At 37.5% G+C, this 19,543-nt stretch overlaps 2 protein-coding genes across 2 annotated transcripts in view; one reads left to right on the top strand and one right to left on the bottom strand.

The window, feature by feature from the left end:
* CEP126 (centrosomal protein 126) overlaps nt 1-1,061 on the bottom strand; it is a 42,568-nt gene extending 41,507 nt beyond the window's left edge. Inside the window, exon 1 of the mRNA XM_075140097.1 lies at nt 946-1,061. Within this exon, the coding sequence (XP_074996198.1) occupies nt 946-1,040 (95 nt within the window). The 5' untranslated portion in view covers nt 1,041-1,061. The remainder of the gene's footprint in view (nt 1-945) is intronic.
* A 3,640-nt stretch (nt 1,062-4,701) lies between these two features.
* ANGPTL5 (angiopoietin like 5) lies at nt 4,702-18,051 on the top strand. Its single transcript, XM_075140358.1, has 8 exons — nt 4,702-4,830; nt 6,565-6,712; nt 7,720-7,823; nt 8,403-8,496; nt 9,351-9,451; nt 14,302-14,422; nt 15,415-15,600; nt 16,811-18,051. The coding sequence occupies exons 1-8, from the start codon at nt 4,732-4,734 to the stop codon at nt 17,128-17,130; spliced, it is 1,173 nt and encodes a 390-aa protein (XP_074996459.1). The 5' UTR covers nt 4,702-4,731; the 3' UTR covers nt 17,131-18,051.
* Nucleotides 18,052-19,543: the final 1,492 nt, after the last annotated feature.

Below are 19,543 nucleotides of genomic sequence, written 5' to 3' on the forward strand. Positions count from 1 at the left end.
AATAGCCTGTTTGATTGACTTTACATACCTTTTTGGGAAAGGGCAAACTTTACCCATGACATACAAAATGCTGATATGCCTTCTGACAAAGTACGCAACCGTTTGTCCCATAAATGATATTATGGTCATACCTAACTTTATATTCATCTAGAAAAAAATTTAATTGCATTTTACTATTTACAGTGATTTTAACACAGGCTTTGCACTCATTTTTCATGGTATCAGCAGATGAAAAAATCTCACCTTTATTATGCTTATTTGAAGATACATCTTTCTGTTGTTATCTAAATCTGAAACACATGGATACATTTATCACAGGGAAAAAGTTTCAATAGTAAAACCAGCCCCCTCCCATTTGGATTAGTTGTTTACATTGAAATGCATTAATATCGCTAGATAAAAGCTCTCCACAGAGCAAGATCAGTCCTCTCTCACTTAAGTAATGATTTAAGTAGCACCATACAGGTGCAGCTTAGAACTTGTGTCAGTATTTTTTATTACTTAAATTCAAGAAAATAAGGATCCCCGAGTTAGGATGGAAAACACAATTCCCAATGGCAGTATCTCTTAGAAGAGGGAAAACACGAAAACTCCACAGAAGTCAACTTTTCTACAGCAGTTTAAAAAAACAACATACAAGTTTCATTTCAAGCCACCCCTCAGGCGACCCCTGACCGCGGGGCAGGGCAGGGGCTGTGCCACCACCGCCCGACCCGCCGCCACCGCCCCACACGGGCCCCACGCAGCCCCGCGGCCCCATCCCCACCTTCGCGGGGCGCAGGACGGCCCCGGCGCCCCGCGGGCCCTGCCTCTCTGCGGGGAGGCCATTCCCGGGGCAGGGCGCCTGAGGGCCGCCCTCACGGACCGCTCCACCACCCACCCCGACAGCCCGCTCCAGCCCCCTCGCCCCCGGCGGAGCCCGCGGACGGATACGCGCAAGGATACACAGCAGCGCTCCGCCTCCCACCCGCGCAGTCCTGGAGGCCGCCGGGGAGATTTTGCCCCCGCGCCGGCCCGCCGCCGTGCCCGCTGGCCTGCATTCAGCGCCCCGGGCCCGCCGCCCCCACACCGGTCAGTGCAGGGCGCCGGCCCGCTCCTCAGCGCGGCCCTGGCTGCGCCGCCGCCATCGTAGCAACCGGAGACGCCGCTTCCTTCGCAACGGGGCGGGGCTGCGGCGGAGGGGACGACGGAGGCGGCGGAGAGGACGGCGGGGGGGGCGGAGAGGACGGCGGAGGGGGCGGAGAGGGCGGTGGCGGTTTGGCCGGCGCTGCCTTTACCTCGCCTTCAGAACAGGCGCGAGGGTCAGGGCGGGTGGGGCCTGGTAGGGCGCCCTCCCGCCGGGGGCCGGGCCGGGCCTCGAAGGTCCCCGGCGGTCCCCGGCCGAGAGTGGAAGCCAGGCCTGGGCACGTCGCTCCGCCGCCGGGCACCCTCCGTGTCTGCCCGTCTCTTCAGGGGCACCGCTGCCGGACTCCGTGCCAAGGCACGGTGCTTGGCTCTCAGCGGGCCTTCCATCCTTTCTGCACTTTTATAAATTACAGGATACTTTTAAAAACAAAACAAAACAAACAGTACCCGAACAAACGCGTTTCTCATTAGTTTTGCAGGGCAAACGAAACGCCACCCTGAGCCCGTTTGCTGCTTGTGGGTTTGCAGAGCTCTCTGCGGATGTCTGTTACATCTGTTGACGGTAAAGACTTGGAGCTAACAGGATGAACCCTTTTTTTTTTTTAACCACAGGGTGTAGGAATCGCAAAGCAAAAAAAAAAAAGATGTAAAATACGTAAAATTGTATAAAAATTTATACAAAAATATATAAAGTATATTAAAAAGTAAATAAAGTTACACAAAGAAAAAAAATTATTTGTTCTTAAGACTGAAAAACTTAACTTTTTTTCAGGCAAAGCAGGGTGTGTTGTCTTGGGATATTGCCATACCTCGGATGACTTGTCAGCAGAAGGCTAAATGCCTTGGTGATTTCCTGGCGAGACATTTCTTGGCTGTTGTATTTGAGCTTAAACCAATTCTTCTCTTTTTCAGTGCGCAGCTGTTCTATGTCTTTGACTGGAAGGGTAAAAATAGCACTCGGCATTCGTAAAATACTTTTCTCCACAGAACCCCCCACATATTTGTAGCACAACTTGTGAAGTAGGTATTACTATTTTACAGTCAAGACCACTGATGCTCAGGTTGTCAATGTGCTAAATATTTATAATATCCCAGTTACCGCAGTTGAGAAGGTGACCCTAAAATGGAAGTCTTTCACCTGTAGTTCAGAATACCAGCCCCAAAGTCACTACCTCTTTGCCAAATCTGAAGTTTTCCATGTTGCAGGTAGAAGACTGGTTGTTGCTTTACCACCATGTGCTTTTCAACCCATATACACTTTTAAAATCCCAGTTTGCCTGATAAAATGCAGTGTTTCATTTAGAATGCAGTAGAAGACTTTATCAGTATGGAGAACTGAGTCACCCAAACAGGACTGAAGCAGATCTGGGAAACAACTGTGGAATTTGAGCCCATGTCACACCTAGGAAGATTCAAGTTCATGGTCAACTCACGCTGGCAGAATTTGAGCTTCTTCAGACTTACTGCAAATTTTGATCTTATCCAGCACAACTCGCAGCTTTACCTTAGATACCTTCTGAAATTCAGAATTAAGAAGGGTCTTTATATATTTTCCTGCCTTTCCCTTTTTTACCTTTTCCTTTTTCTTACTCCTTCATAGCCCTGCTTTGGGTTATTGGATAATTCCTCCTGGTAAGTAACCTCACATCTTTCAGACTGTGGGATGAGAAGGTGACTAGCTGAGGACCATGTATTTCAGAACTGTATGATTACTCTGGGACAGCAAGCAGCCTGAACTCAAGTGGTTACAAAATGGAAGGTCCCACTCTGGCAGCTGGTTTGAAAGAAGTTTCATAAATTTTACTGTAGGCTAGAGACTGATAGTCCAGTGAAGGGTAAAAATCAGCTCTTAAATCTTTGTGAGATAGATTCTGAATGTATTACAAATCTTATTTGAAGGCTGGAGCATAGCTATGCTGCTGCAGAAACACATTTTTCTTTCCTTCTTGTTCCAGCGGAGATTAATCTGCTAATGCCCTTTAGCTTTCCTCCAAGCTTCAGTTTAACTGTGTAGGCGGCTGCACGGGAGAAGGAGTTCGGCCAAGGTTCTGACCATTTTAACCATTCCTTCCTGAAATTTGTCTCCTCTTCCTATTTCTGTGCATAGGAAGAGGAATAAAAACTGCTCATTCCCCCTTAATGTCAAATATAGCTATGAAAATCTTTTCAACCTTCTTACCTCCCTGAGACTGTACTATGCATCACAACCTGCATCTTTTTAAGAGAGCATCAACTGATGCAATAGTTAAATTCTAGTAACTCTTAATCTTGGAAAACTATAATGTGCCATGCAGTACTTTAAAACAAATCAAAAATTTACTTTGAGAGATACTGAAGAACCCAAGTTAAAAATTTCACAGGCAGTTGAATGTGCTCCTCTCAGGAAAAGGCCATATACAGGTTCTTAGTGCCTTTTAGCTATTAATTTTGAAAAAAAACCCTGGATTAAAAAAATGGATTAAAATCTGGATTTAAAGCTGTTTAACCCCTCTCTCCCAACTACTTTCAAATCTCCTCGTAGCAAAAGCTATTTCCAGCATATTCCAACTTCAGACAGGGATGGAGATGAACCACAGTATCGAGACGAATTTGGAACATTGTCTGGCTGTACCAGTGTAAGGTGAACTTGAACAGTGTATTCTGATGATCCTTTAGACAGTCTGTCTCCCAGTGGTACATTAGAAGCTGATGTTTCATTTATTCAGCCAGGTCATAAACAATTTAAATTCTCTAATGTGCATAAGGAATTGAAAATCTGTTGGACCTTTATGAACTTTCCAAATAAACTTTCAAAATAATTTGCTTTTTGGTTAAAATGTCAGATCCAGTTTTTAAGATACAAAAATAGTGGATCTGAGTGTGCGAAAACTGTAAGTGCCTGCTATATAGCTTTAATTGAGTTTCTGTGGACTACATTTAATCTTCTTTTTCAGGATATTCTCTTGTACTTTGACATTTTTCAGGGGTAAAAATCATTGTATTTGAATGATTGTCCCACTCTCAATACTTCTGTTCCTAAGGATGGACTACCAGTGAGACCAAGAGACTGCTATTGTCCTCCCGGTAAACAATTTTCAATGTAATACAAAGTATTATTTTAAAGTAATATTTTTCAGTTTTCTGTTTAGAATTTGCTTTTAGGACATATTCTGAAATTGCCTCCACAGCGAGTTCTAGTGCACCACCACCACACCAATGTAAATGCCTTCATTTTAATGATAAAAACCTTTGTAAAAAGATGAAAACATCGATTAATACTTGTTTTTCTTTCAAGTAGCCCAGGCTGCTCAATACCAAATATATACCAATGCTCAAAAATAGCATAGAAAAAAATCTGTCAGTTTTATCACAATGAAAATACATATGTTTGATGTGTCATGTAAAGGTGATAAGCAGTAATTGCTCTCAGGATACAAGCAGTAGTATATAAAATCTACTGTGCAATTGAAATGTGGTTTATTAAATCCAGGCATTAAAGGAGTGATGTGTTGGCTGCTCTTTGTGCTGTAGACATTCCCAAATAGTTAGCTCAGGACTTCATAGCGTACAATCCTTTCCACAGAAATTTGAAACCCGTCAAAACGGTTGCATTTCTTCAAGTAAAAGATGAACTGCTTTAGGGTAACTTCACTGATTTGTCTTAATATTTTTTTGTTCAGTTTAGGAGAGACTGTCATAAGTAATGTCAAGCCTTGTTCATCTAAGGTAAGATTTTCAATTACTTTGCTTAGATAAGATAATGAATGTAACTGAATGATTTCTCAGAAAAGTGACAGATATTTTTGAAATGTAGATTGCTTTATTCAGGATAGATACAAAAATACAGAAGAATCAGGTATTTTCAGATAGAGAAAAGAAACTACACTGAAATTGTAGGAATTCAGTACATTAGAACATTTTTGCCTTAATGTCCTTCATCACAGCTCAGTTCTTAGGCCATATTTTTAATCTCATCTGCGTGACTGTAAATGCAGAGTAACTATTGGTTTTGGCAGAGTCACAGTTTTTGCTTGAATTGCTGAGGTCGGATTTAATTGCCTGTTTCATGTTGGCTTTTGTTAAAAATAAATATTGATTAAAAATATTTGCTTGACAGTATTTAATTGAACATCTGGTGAGTAGCTGTGATAAAGCCCTGGAACAAACCATAGTTTGAAGTGATCTATTTATAAGTTTCAAGTGATGTATTTATAACTCTTATAGAATTCTTCTTCCTTTATTTTGTGCTTATTTCAAATTTAAAGAACCACATTCTTTTAGTTCTCTAGCATTTATCTCCAGACACAAAATGCAATTACGTTAATAATTCAGAGACCTTTTTTTTGTAAAATCCCCTTGTTAAGAGTTTTATGTAATTTTTACTTTCACTTTTTAAAAGCAAAAATCAGGAAAAAAACTGTTCAGTGCTTTGCCAGTGTAGTGCCAATACCAGAAAGAGAAACCTGAAGCAGGAAAGGAGAACAATTATGTTGAAGATATATTCAAGTCTAAATAAGCTCTCTTTTTCATTAAAATCTTACGTTTCTAAGGGTCCTATTTTCATTTGAAAATACATTATATGAACATACTACAATGCTTTGCTGAGATTATGGAATTAAAAAACAAAGACTCAAATGAAAATATGTTTCTTAGTCTTTTTACAATGACACATATTTCAGGAATTACTTTTAGCATTTCTTTAAGTGATGAGTCAGAGGCATTCCCTTATTTTATGTCAAATGGCACCATGGAAGAAAAAATATTCAATATGAAAATATTATTTTAAAAGAACATTAATAGGTGTAACTACTTTTGCCAGTGCTTTTATTGTTACTATTTCAGATAATTTTACGTCTGTGAATAGTATCCCGTTATTGTTTCCTCTGTAAGAGCATTTCAAATATTTTTTTAATGTTGGCTTTGTCTGCAAATCTGCTTGGGACTGCTTGTGTGCATAGATTAATAACTTAAGCAAGTATTTCCATGATCAGAGTCTAAGTAATTAATTTAGGGACTTTAAAGAGTGAAAGTGTTTTGCTAATATGTGGTAAATCCAAAAGCCTGCTCCTTTCCAATGAAAATAACTTCATTAGCGTTTGAGATGTCTGTTGGGTGTGGTGATTCCTAACATGTAAGCTTCTTAAGTGCAAGATGTGCAAGTTCTTGCCTCCAGTTCACAGTGCTCACAGGCAGAATACTTTACCAGGAATGTTGGTGGTATTTTTTAAATCTATAGAGGTTATTCTTTACTTCCGACTCTCTCTCTTGTGAGGTATAGCTAAGCAGAAGACACCTAACAGGCTTTGGTCTCAGCTCTGTCAATTATCGCTTCATAAAGCTTTGAAAAAACAGGTTTTGAATGAAGATCCATGGAGTAATCTACTTCATTTTGGCAGACTGAGCTATTTTATATATGCTTTATGATCAATTTATTTCCCCCTCCATTGTTTGGTACAACAGGGCACAAGGAATGTTGGAGCTGTGGAGGAACCACTCAAGGCAGAAGAGAAAAGTAAATCTGCAGATATTTCAAAACAAAAAGAACAATGCCTTGTACCATGTGATGTTCAAGCTAAAATTTTACGAGGGGAAAAACATTACATGTGCAGTATGTATTCATAAAGAATACTCTCAGCGACAAGCTATGCAATGCCATGCTATGCAATCCTCTGCTATGCTGCGCTATGCTGTGCTAATTTGTTTTTTACTCTTCTTGAGCACATGTGACAGCCTTTGACCCTGCTGCCCAGGCTGAGTATTGTTCAGAAAATTTAGGGTGCCATGTTTTTGGGGTGCAGCTGGTGTGACAGAGTATAATCATGCTAGTCTGTTTTCATAATCACTGGTGAGGACAGGCAAGTCCAGGCAGCAGCTCAGCCCACCTAAGTCTGTGTTACCCTCTGAATGTCGGTAGCTCTCTCCATTAGAAAGGAAGAGTAGGGTGTCTGTCCCTCATATAAACATCATAGTTAGGTGTGTAGGAGTTAGTTAGTTAAGTGGGAGTTAGTTAAGTGGGAAGAAATCTATACTTCAGCTTGCCTTTTATAGATATCCATACAGGACATTCTTTATTCACTGCCTTGACAAACTACACAGCAAACAATGTAATCAGCCTCCAAAAAATTTGTCAAAATTCTTGTCTTTCCCATATGATTTTTAATATGTATTATTAATTACCTAACAAGTTTAATTTTTATATTTTTGGCATTTTTGCCTATACTTAGGCAAAAACCAGGAGCATGAGTAAGTAGCAGAGTGAATGAGTAAATGTAGGATGACAGGAAACATTATGTATGTCTATTATCATTTTCATTTGTATTTCTGTGGTATCCATTAACTGGTTATCCAAGTTGCCCAAGGATAAGATGAAATTATTCTTCAAATCTTAAGAAGAGCCATCTCTTCTTACGATGTCTTCACTGCAACCAGCGAGGCTGAGGTTCTTAGCATCTTTGGATTTAATCTGTGGTCTCTGTACTACTTTAATTTCATTTTTACCCTAAGGTTAAACACCTTCAATATTCACTTAGATATCATAAATAAATGTGTCATTATTCAGTCAAGAATATTTCTAGATTTATGATAACAAAGTAGATGAACATATTTCTTTTAAAGGAAATTTGCAGAACTCTCTTGTTGAATATGCAAGGAGTACAAAAAATCTGATAAGAAACATGATGGATGATCAACAGTCTTCTTTGGATTACCTTTCTAATCAGGTACTTTTGTCTTCATCATACAGATTTTTATTTATTATTTAGCACTACGGGTATTGTCTAACTGAGGAAAATTAAGCATTTATATTGTCATTAAAACTGTGGAATTACAGTCTCTATCACCATTCCTTGTACCTCGGGTAAGGTGTGAGTTCCATTTCTGCAAGGAGTGATTAGCACCACCTGGTCCATAACTTAGTGGCATTCATGGCAGTAGGGCAAGTGACGGACCACTCCCTGACATTGGTTCCTATCTGCAGTCCTGTCATATTTGTGTAGATTACATATTATATTATCATTGACTCTGATAGTAGTTTACAAACACTGTGCACTCACCGAGTACAGATAAAAAGCCTTAATCAAAATGAAGGACTTTTCTTGAATTAAATGGAATTGTGCCTAAGAATGACTTTGAATGCAAAAAGTAAAAAATTGGACCAATTCACATAATGAAGGTACGAATCACTAACAGATCACAAAAATTAACTTCAGATTATATTCACTAGGAGTCAGAAAGAACAACTTTAGAATGTAAAATTCCTCATTGCAACCTATTTAAAGATCTTTTATTTGAATTTGCAGGTAAATGAAGTCATGAACAGACTACTTCTTTTGAACGCAGAAGTTTTGAGAAAGCATTTGGATTCACTTCCTTACAAAGCAGTTCAATCTCATGGTAAGTATTTTTCTCATTTAGTCTTGACCTCTTCCCTTTTTATCTTTATATCTTGACAAAGAACTAATTAAAGCAAAGGTAAGCAATTTATAACATTTACAGTATTTATTCTGTGTTAGTATGCACATATAAACTCTGGAAAATTTGTGAACTTTAAGAATGTCATCATAAAGACTGCTTTAAATCACTTGCAACTGATAATTCTGGGCATCCTGTTCATAAGCGGTCTGATGTTGCTAAATAGCACTTTCTTTTGTAATGAAATAAAGTGTGCTCACCATTTGCGATATCCTCCTTCAAATGAGATGGAAGTCACCTGAACACTGGACAGTTAATCTTCTAAACTACCTCTAAGGAGTCTTACTGACCATAGAAACTGCTTGCTTGAGTGTGTTTACCACAAACCTGGCTTAACACTTAGAAGCAAAGGGTTTTTAATGTATACATTATAATATAAACACTTTTACAAGTTTAAATACAAATATTTGCAGGAAAAAGACATCCTTCCCCAGATAATATGTCTTTTTATTCAGTACAAGTGTTACCCAAATAAAATCTGTAAAGTAAGACCCAGAAACATATTTTTTTATTTCTGTATCATACCAGTTAAGATTAGAAAGAACTTTCTCTATACAATATAATTTATGCCTCTATCTGAGCTTAATGGAGTTCAGAGAATTTTCATTTATAAGGTCAATTCATGACAAAACATGATTTTAAAGTTTGCATGACAAGAAAATGCTATTTGAGATCATTCATACATTACCAAGAAAAGTAATATTCTGTGCTTAAGCTGTATTTGGTTTTTTACACATATTTTGCTAACAAACTTAATCAAATACTTTGTTCTCTAGGGTTGGATTGCACTGATATTAAAGATACTGTTGGTTCAGTTTCAAAAACTCCAACTGGTCTGTACATTATCCATCCAGAAGGATCAAATTATCCTTTTGAGGTAATAAATTTATCTCTCAGGATAGTCACAATTTGCTTGAGAATATGCACTTAGAATATATTTAATAGATTTAAAGTGTTTTCCGTGACAATTTCTCAACAGATGAGTAAGAAATGTATTAAATCATCCAACTGTGTCTGCCATTACTGTAATTTTGACAAGTTTCTAATTTTCTACAAAGGAATTTAATCTCTGTCATAAGATCCCATCATCAGTTTTCGTATACAGTGAAAAATGTACCAAAGAGGAAAACCCAAGATATTTTCCAGCACCCCTTTTGGACATTGAGAAGTGCTGTTCTTTTCTATTTTAGAGATGGAAAACCGAGGAGCCAAGTGACTGATCCATTTGGCTCCTAAAATGTGATCTTTGGCTTTTTGAATTATTCTGCTGGATGACTGTATACCGTTGCCTTCTGTTGAGAGGTGACTCTGCTGATGCCTATAGCTTGGATCATGATATTGTATAGGCATCTAAATATAGGTGCAGATGTAGATTAGTTTGAGGAGTAGGTGCTTAGCTCTTGTCTGAGCATCGTTATAACTTAGTCTTGAGGCAGAGAGGCATCTAAACTTTTAGTCTTCATATCCAGTTTGCAGGATATACATTCTTAAGACAAGGAAAAAAGGATGAAATTCAGCATGAGCTGCAGCAGTTATGCTTCCTATCACCACCTACATTTTCTGCAACTGCTTGGAGTTAGAATGGTCATCTAGGAGAAGAGAATTTTGGGTTAATTTCCTCAGGCTCGGGACAACCAGATCCATGCAAACACAAGGAATACTTTGTTTTGTCTGTTTATTTCCATTTCAGGCTGTTCTACTTAGGGAAGTCCTTATGCATAGTGGAAAGACAGATATGGCACTTTCAAACCTTTAATTTTGCAGTACATGCTGGGGAAAAAATGTGGAGTTTAAGCCAGCTAATAAATAGCAAAATTCAATATCTAACTTTATAGTCTTCCTTTATATATAACAAAGGAAGGATGAATCCCTTTATCTCTAGCCAATTGGAATGCTACAAAATGCTACAAAAAAAGGGCTCAAACTGGTTATGAAAAGGCTTCAGAAGTACGCTGGGATCTCAAAAGAAAAAATGAACTTGGTTCTACAGACCCCTGATAGAAAAACCTGTCATTCTCTCTATCCAATGCAGCGAGCTCAGGGAAAAGATCTGTAACTCATCGGCAAGTTCCTTCCAGTAAAAGAAAGGCAAAGACAGGTAGAAGTGTTCACAGAACAACCATATTTATAGTATGAAGAAAATGCTGGCTGCCTCACCCCAGGATGAACCATAGCACAAAATGCATCTGTTTCAGAATTTCTTCTGGATTGAGGGGGATTCCATTGAGGAAATATTCACACCTCACCCAAATTATTTTTCCTGAGAGATGGTATGACTAATCTATGTGAGAAAAGTGATTTCTGAGTTCACTTATAGTTTTTGGCAAATAAATCTGAAATGATAAAGTTCTTTTCACTTCAAAAGTATTTTTGACACTTTTCCACATTTAAAGTTACTGCCAGAGAACCAGTTATACGAGTGGAAAGGTTCCTTAAGGAGAACAAGAAATAAAAGGACAAATCATAATAATTTGATTAAAAGCACAAGGTAACAATAAATAATGAGAAAAAACATCTGCACTCATGAAATGAGTGTCTCATTTCTTATCTGGTAGATGTTACACAGAACTGAAAAGATAGTGCCAAAAAGTTCTCAGAGAAAAGTATCTCAAATATGTGTGTTTCATAAAGAATGTTATTTTAAGGAAAACTGTTTAATGCAAATTATTCCATGTGTTGAAGCATAAAAAGGGTACAAGAGAACTGATAGATGAACAAAAAGATCGAGACATTAAAACATAAACACGAAATTATAATGCATTTTAAGGGGCTAATAGCCAAGAGTTCTGGAAGTTCTGCAGACTAGCAAAATAAGAAAAATACAAAGAGGCAGAAAACCATAGTAAGGAACTAAAAAACAGAAAACAAAGCCAGCATGAAACCATTTATTTCAATGAGGACCTTTTCAGCAGTCAGCTGTCCTTTAAATGTAGCTGAAACTAAACCAAAATGTCTTTAGAATCATTTGCATAAACATACCAGATAAATGAAGAAAACTATTTAGACAACTTGATCCTGTTCTCATGTTTTCATGTTTGAAACCTCATGTTTTCAAAAGTGAGTATAGATTTTGATGCTTAACTCGGGCTAATTGAAACCTGAATTCCAGGAGCTCTAAGAATATCCAGTTTCAGTGGTAGTGGCAGGTTCTCGTCATCTCAGAAAATTAGTCCCAAATGGGCTTTTGTCTGAGCATTCAAACAGGAGGCAATTAAAACCAATTTCACTTCTGGAAAATTGAATCATGATCACTTTCTGATACATTTTTCTTAGATCAATGATATTTCTAAGGTGGGTCAGACAAACTAAAAAGTTGTTTTGAATACATACTAAGGATGGAAAGGGAAGAAATATTCAGTAGAAGCATCCCCCTGCTCATTGAATTTAAATTGTACTTGGCACAGTCATGCCCCTCATGCCTTGCATGATATGAGACATAGAACAAGCTGTAAAGTGGATTAACTATTATAAGGCTTTAAGAAACAAAATTGCATCATTTCCAGCATACAAGGGATTAAGAAACCACACAGCAATGACTTTTTTATGTATCTATCTCATATTTTTACTTAGCTTAGCGTATGTTTTGGTGCCATATCTAATTGGCTGATGACCTCTCATGTAAAACCAAATCTGCTCCTTCTGAGAATTATCAACACTCCCACTGATTTATATTGACTGAAGATTGATGTTGTGACCAAGTGGGTCCTCTTTGTATTTCTGACTCATAGTGAAAGGAGTAGCCAAGCATGCAATCATCTTCTCAAGACAGTGGATGAGGCAATGGGATTATTTTTAATGAGTTTTAGGTATTTGCATCTAAATATTCATTTTGGAATCTTCTGTATTCTTTTTATTCCAGTTCCACTCTCCTTGTGTGACTGAAATAAACATGTAATTCTCCTGGGAGTAAAGCCCATAATTTTCTTTCATGCACATGACCCTTACTATTATTCATTCAGTGTTTGTGTTGCAAGGATTGCTCAAAGCATCCAATGGCACTGACTTACTTGAAGATCCAAGATTCCCCAGGTTGTATTAGATCACATTGCAGCTCTGTCCTGTTGCTTTCTTGTCGTTCATAGAGAAGATGTTGTTAAGTCACAGAGGTTCCGAATATGATGTTGATGTGTTCCTGCCAAGGAACAAGTCTTTGGTTTAATGAAAAATATCTGGCTGGTACAGGCAATGGGACTGCAACACATAAAGCTCAGACTGCCACAATTTTTTTGAGGGTTAAACTGACTTCCATCTAGACTCTACTTTTAGCAACTGGCTAAGATTGCAAATCTCTCTTTTCTGAAACATGTTTCATTGTGTACACTCCCTGTAACATGAACAAAAAATTCCTACTTTACTCCATCACTTGTGCATCTGCTTACTGTTATGATTTACTGATAGCCAACATTATATTCTGAGCTTACTTTTGTTATCACAAATAGCTTAATAGCTCCATAGCTATAAGCATTTTTCCAGGTTAATTCTCCTGATGTTAGTCACATTGGGAGACACTTACAAATGAGTCTTTGTTTTTAAACACTAATTAAGCATAGTATCCCCTAGAACTACTTTGAACAGCTTAGGTGGTGCAGTGTCTAAATGTGCAATATGCACCTTTCTACATTAGGTTACCCAGATTTTCTAATCCCTGTTAGAACTGGCTAAGCTCTGGCACTGGGGACATACTTGAAAAATGCCCAGAGTGACCGGGATACATTCCACTTAACTTTAGGCACTTAGCTGAAAACCCTAGAGAGCAGCCAAGGGTCTAGGGGCCCTTTCTGTAGACAGCAGAGGTGACTGACATCTGCAGAGGGTGAATTAGATCATGGTTTTCCAGAGCCACGCTATGAATGCATATTTCTCTGTATAAGGGGGATTACAGGGGAGACAAGGGCAATAAGATGCCTAACTTAGGGAACTCAATTACGTGTCTAAAGTTAAATGGGCTGAGGAGAAAATGTGCCACATAATGTGATATTCCATAGCAGAGCAGAGGGCAGGCTGGACCACTGCCATTTGACGTGCCGTTGGGCACGAATTTTAGCGACGACTCATAAACACGCATAACTTTGAGAGTGGATCTTATGTATTCAGTGGGACTGCTCAGTTGCAGGCTGTTAAATGTTCACATTGGGACTTCCCTGGATTAGGGCCCCTTCTTATGTAGAGTTTTTTGCTGCTCCATCATAAATTACTATATACTGGGTTATTGCTATCACTTTTGCCATTTCCTCATCTTTATTAAGGACTCTACATTTCCCAGGTATCACAAACACAGTATTTCTGGGGAAGAAGGTATGATGGTGAGGGAGAACACATAAAAAGTTGTGTCTGTTTTGCTTTGCTGAAATAAAGGTATACTCAGTGTTAGTGCCTGTATCTGTAATATTTTGCATGATTAATACATGATATTGTATGTTGCTTCCACTTCATGCTATTATTAATACACAGTAACATTTATCAAAGTTTATTTATTACATCTGATATGAGCAGACATTTGCACACAACAGTTGCTACTGGTTGAGGAAATATCCAAATCAAGCAGTCCAACAAGAACATATAAGAAAATATTGCAGCTTCATTTTTTATTTTCTTTGAGCTTTTGTTAAGATATTTGAAAGGGATGTTGCTTAGCAAAACTCTGAATAGTCCACCTTTATTTAATTAAAATGTTTTCTTCATAACAGCTGCTTCAAGAATGCTTAATCATATTTATGTCTATTTTAGGTTTTGTGTGACATGGATTTTCAAGGAGGTGGATGGACTGTCGTTCAGAAAAGAACTGATGGAATCATTCCATTTCAGAGAACATGGTCTGAATATCTGGATGGATTTGGTGACCTTTCTGGTATTAATTTTAAATACTCTAAAGCGCTTTTGACCCAATATTTCTGCTGTGTTTATGTGAGCTACATTCCACTAAATTGTGTTGGATTTTTAGTAGTATAGAGAGTAAAGTTCTTGTTTCTTAGAAGTCTTATTTATACTTAAGAGTTTTTTTTCATCAAATCTATTGTCTATCTTAATAATGACTATCACCCTACTAGAGTCTTTAGCCATTGCCCATCCTTAGTCTCACAAGAGGTGTTTAAAATGTTGTGGTTTTCTTCCTGAAATAATGTATAAATTGTATTTCCCCTTTTTTCAGATTTAAAAAAAAGCCTTAGTTGGTTTTAATCACATTTGCGAAATGTTTCCTTCAGGCAGAGAAAAATCAGTAATATTTCACCATAAGTTAGAATCAGAATGGAAATACCAACACAACTGTGATATTACTTTTTTACTGCCACCTTTCATCCAGCAAGTCTAAAACCAGTTGCTTTTTCAGTTTATCTGGGATTGCAATGGAAGCACACAACTTTTCAACTATACAAGAAAGCGCAGCTCATATGGGGCAACCTTTCATGGAAAAAAGTGTGATTTACAGAGGCAGCAAATCTCAAGAATAGGGTTTGAGTTTTGTTGCATTTCATAGAGTGCTAACTTTTATAATTTCTCAGTATTGCCCTTAGGAACAGTACTGAATTCTCTTTGATCTTTAGCACATCCAGTTTTTGTGGTCTTCTAAGGTATATTAAAGATGAATGCTTGAAAGTTATCATGTGGACAATTTTCGAAAAATGTCAAGAGAAAAAACATGATGCATACATGGGAATTCTTTCCATGGATTTCCCAATGAAGTAGGAAGATCACTCTGTACCTTCATTAGTCTTTCAAAGACATCAGACAACTTTTATTACACTTGGTTCCAGAAGGAAAGTACAAAAACTAGAGGAACTAATTCTTTTCTTTTACACTTGCTGTTTCTAGAAGTTTATTGACTATATATTTCTGGTTTAGGGGAATTTTGGCTTGGACTGAGGAAGATTTTTCACATAGTAAATCAAAAAGCCACTAGTTTCAGTCTTTATGTGGATTTGGAATCAGAAAATGACAAGCATGCCTATGCATCATATGATGGATTTTGGATAGAGGATGAAGCATGTTCATTTAAGATCCATTTGGGGCGTTATTCAGGAAATGCTGGTAAGAACCTCCTTCTTTAAAGTATTTAAAGATAGCTGCTTCCTTTCTTAATGTGAGAAAAGAGAGTAATACTTTATGAAGATAACTTTAAAAATGTTTATTTCTATTCTGTTTTTCTCTATTTGGTGCATAATAAACACTTATGCAGATAAATGGTTAATGATGTAGTGATTGGCTATGCCAACATCAATCTTTACATAGTAAGAAATAAATTTATTCTATTGCTTCAAGGTCTTTAATGGAATAATTGAATAAACACTCCTTTAATAAAGACAATGAATAAAGAAAATAAAGGAACTTTAATGGATTCAAGTCCACAGAACATATATGTAATACATAAGGGATTTTGTGCGTGTTTGTGTATATCTATCTAATGGTCCAGTTCTTTAGATGTCCATTATCTTTTCCCAAATTTGCTGATGTTAGTGGAAGTCTTCCTGATGTTGTTGCTTTCGTTAGTTCAGAAGTGCCCAGAGAGGCATACAGAAAGAAACCGACTGGAACAAATTAGGCCTACAGTATGTAACAGTTACTGACTGATATACAGACACAAATTAATTTACAATTCCAGACCTCCCTTAATATCATAGCTGTACCAAATGTGCAAAGATTTGTGTTAAGTATTGCACCATGTCTTACTGCTTTTTTCTAATTTTTTTTTGCCTCATGTTTACTAATATGCAAGAACAGTCCTTATTAACGTAGTAGTTATTGTGTAAATGTGTTGGCACTTTACTCTACCTGTATTTGTAAGAAACATTATTTCTTTAGTAAGACAACAGAACCAGTAATCACTGTCCTTTGCATTTTAACAATTCCATTTTATCTCATGACTCACTCTGGGGCTTTGGGCACATCACTGGAAAACCTGAAGTTAATAACCCTTTTTGTTTCTTTCATCTTTTCTTCCACTGTCTTTGAGGACAGAAGCCTTTATCTTCATAGCTGGTGTGCGTCACTAAAAGCAACAACAATATAAAGATGTTTCATCGAATTTCAACTTCCATACTTATCAGTATTTTATACTTTTTCTTTCCTATGTCTTTAACACATTGCCAGCTCATTATTTGGGGCTCTTGAACTGCTTTTGAAGAAATCTATTTTTCTAATAAATTCAGAGGAAAAGTTTGAGAGGTATGCAACAAGTAAGAAATGTTATGTTTCTCCATAAATAACTCTGTTATCCTTCTGTTTTATCTGTTGTACATAGGTGATGCCTTTAGAGGATATAGAAAAGAAGACAACCAGAATTCAATGCCTTTCAGCACATTTGATGTTGATAATGATGGATGCAGGCCAATGTGCACTATTAAAGAACAGCCTGTAAAGAGCTGCAGTAACTTCAGTGATAACACTGGATGGTGGTTCAACCAGTGTGGCCTTGCAAATCTTAATGGTGTTCATCGCTACACAGGTAGATTTCTTGCAACGGGGATTCACTGGGATACATGGACAATGAACAATAAACCAGTCAAAATTAAATCAGTTTCAATGAAAATTCGGAGAACCTATAATCCTTATTTCCATTAACCTATGAAAATAGAAATATCTCTCTTCTTGCAATTATGTGGGATAATGTATCACTGCATCATAAATACCTTTCATTTTCACGTGAACAGTTCAGTCTTAAAACTTTATTAGATATTTCCATAATACAGTTACTCATTTTTATTATGAAATGTCAGGATTTGTAGTGTTCCCGCTTGAGTAAGAAGGTCCTAAGAAGAATAGGGTTTTCAGTAAATGGATGAAGCTTAGTGTTTGTCAGCTTTTATTGAACTGCCTCTTATGCAATCTCAGAGCCAGTGGAAAAATTATAAAAAGGAGTGTAATGCTGACTTTTGAACGTGTTTTTAATATGCTCTCTGCATATCTGAATTGCCAAGAAATTTCAGCAAATTTTCTTTTAAAAAGCCATATACCTGCCATTTCCATCATTATATTTTGGAAAAATACCTTTTCTTCACCTTAGGTTAATTTTCCAGAATCAGCTCTTCTTTCTATATTCCTTATCAGGCAAGATAACACTGACTTATTTCAAGAAATATTTAAGGTTCTGTATACTCTCAGGGCCCAATTTTTATACAAGTAAGGTAGATACTGACATGCAAGAACTATGGTCTGTTTTGTATTTAATTTTCACAGTCAATGTGTTTCATAATCAGATTTTACTCTACCATTGTCTATTTCACAATTCACTACAAATGAAAACTTTTTCTCAAAGAAAATGTATAACATTTCATATAACCTTTGGAGTTTTAATTTTTGGATATACGGGCCTGATCTTATGTTTTTCGTTCTTACTGGTTTTCACTTTGTGAACAATCAGGTGATAATGAACAAAAACAATTTGAGTTGTATAAGTACATTTTAAATTAAGTAGTGTGAATTGTTTGAATTTCTGTCAGTAAAAATAGAATAATATCAATAAAAATGTGAATATTGTTAGGACAGCAGTGTTTCTGGAACCTAGCATCTATTCTGTAGCAACTAGGCATGGTATTTCTCATCTCTGCTTCAGTTTCAGTAGATCAGCTCTGCAGTAACATGTGGAATGAAATCAGTTAAAAACTCTATGGGTTTCCTCTTTGCTGTCTCACACTTTGACCAAACATTAATACTCTGAGCAGAAGCCATCATCAGTTCAGAACAACCATGTTTTAGAACTTCTTTCCAAAGATATATGTAGCTATTGGAGGAAATTAAGCTTGTTATAGGGTATGTATACTGTTCAAGGTTAAGGGAGAGAAAAATTTCCTCTTTTCTTCTATGCTTGACCAGTCCTTAATTGGAGGTGAAAAGCTGCGAAAAGCAGAAGGTTTCTCTCTGCTGGAGAGCTATCACAGGCCCTGTAGAGGGATTGTGAGAGAGGGGGTAGCTCACACTCTTGGGGGAGACTGAATTCTCTGAGCGCTGAGGGATTTTGTTGTCAGACCCTGTCGTCTTTGGAATTAGAGGTGGAGAGACAGTATGAACACCCTCTTCAGCCCCTCCTCTCACTCCAGGCTTATTAGGCACACAATCCCATTCTAACAGCAACAGGGTCCCAGCAGACCTGTAAAGGTAGATGCTAAAACGAAAGAGCTTCTGCACTAAGATTAACAAGCATTAGAGCAGTATGTGATTGTTTAAAGAGTATTAATTCTTGGTGCAAGCCTGGATGTTGTCACTGTATTAGGGCTGTTATGTCAGAAAGAGTCCCCCGGCAGCAGTACAACAATCCTATTGGACAATGCCAGTGGCTAAATTTCACGGAAATTTAATGGCTTTGATGAAAGCCTCAAACTTTGACGGTGCGACCTCTGCTCTGACAACCAGGTCCAAGCCTGTGAGCAGAAAGGAAGAGTCTAAGTAGGGAATCTGGATGCTGAGCGTAGAGCTAGAGTCTACTGACACCTTGAGGCTCCTTTTGGCTTTATTAGAATCCCTGCTTAAAAATGAAGGTGGAAGATGAAGATTGTAGATCTGTACTGGCAGATATTACCACATTTAATTACCAGGTTTAATTTCTCCTTTGTCAGCATTGGTTAGATTAGCTGGCAGTAACAAATCACTGAGGAGATGGGCCTGAAAAGATAACTAAAGCTTGAAGGATCATTCTGTCAAAGAGACATTGGATCTTAAAGTCAAGTGAAATTGTAAACCTGTATAAAAAATGAATTGAATTCTCAATATCAGCACTGGTGGGACATGGGAATATTTACTGTTCCTTGGCAGATAAAAACATTTCCAAGACTATTTGCAGAGACTGCTTTGAACTCAATACATATGCTTTAATACCATTAAGTACTGCTTTACTAGCAAGGTCACAGGTAGACACTTGTGTTCTCTGTGGCTTAGAGTTCCTTCCCTTTATAGATAAATTCATTTTGCCCCAGGCTTGACTTGTGTCTTAGTTGTGCTGTGACAGTTGGATCTGCAATGTAAAATGCAAACAGGATGA

The sequence above is a fragment of the Calonectris borealis genome, chromosome 1 (assembly GCF_964195595.1).
Source record: "Calonectris borealis chromosome 1, bCalBor7.hap1.2, whole genome shotgun sequence".
In the NCBI taxonomy this organism is placed as follows: Eukaryota; Metazoa; Chordata; class Aves; order Procellariiformes; family Procellariidae; genus Calonectris; species Calonectris borealis.

What these genes read in the sequence shown, in the direction of transcription:
- ANGPTL5 (XM_075140358.1), top strand. Translation starts at nt 4,732, where the DNA reads ATGAACTGCTTTAGGGTAACTTCACTGATTTGTCTTAATATTTTTTTG. An exon ending in TGGATTACCTTTCTAATCAG is followed by an intron (nt 7,824 to 8,402) that starts GTACTTTTGTCT and finishes TTGAATTTGCAG; the next exon opens with GTAAATGAAGTCATGAACAG. An exon ending in CAAAGCAGTTCAATCTCATG is followed by an intron (nt 8,497 to 9,350) that starts GTAAGTATTTTT and finishes TTTGTTCTCTAG; the next exon opens with GGTTGGATTGCACTGATATT.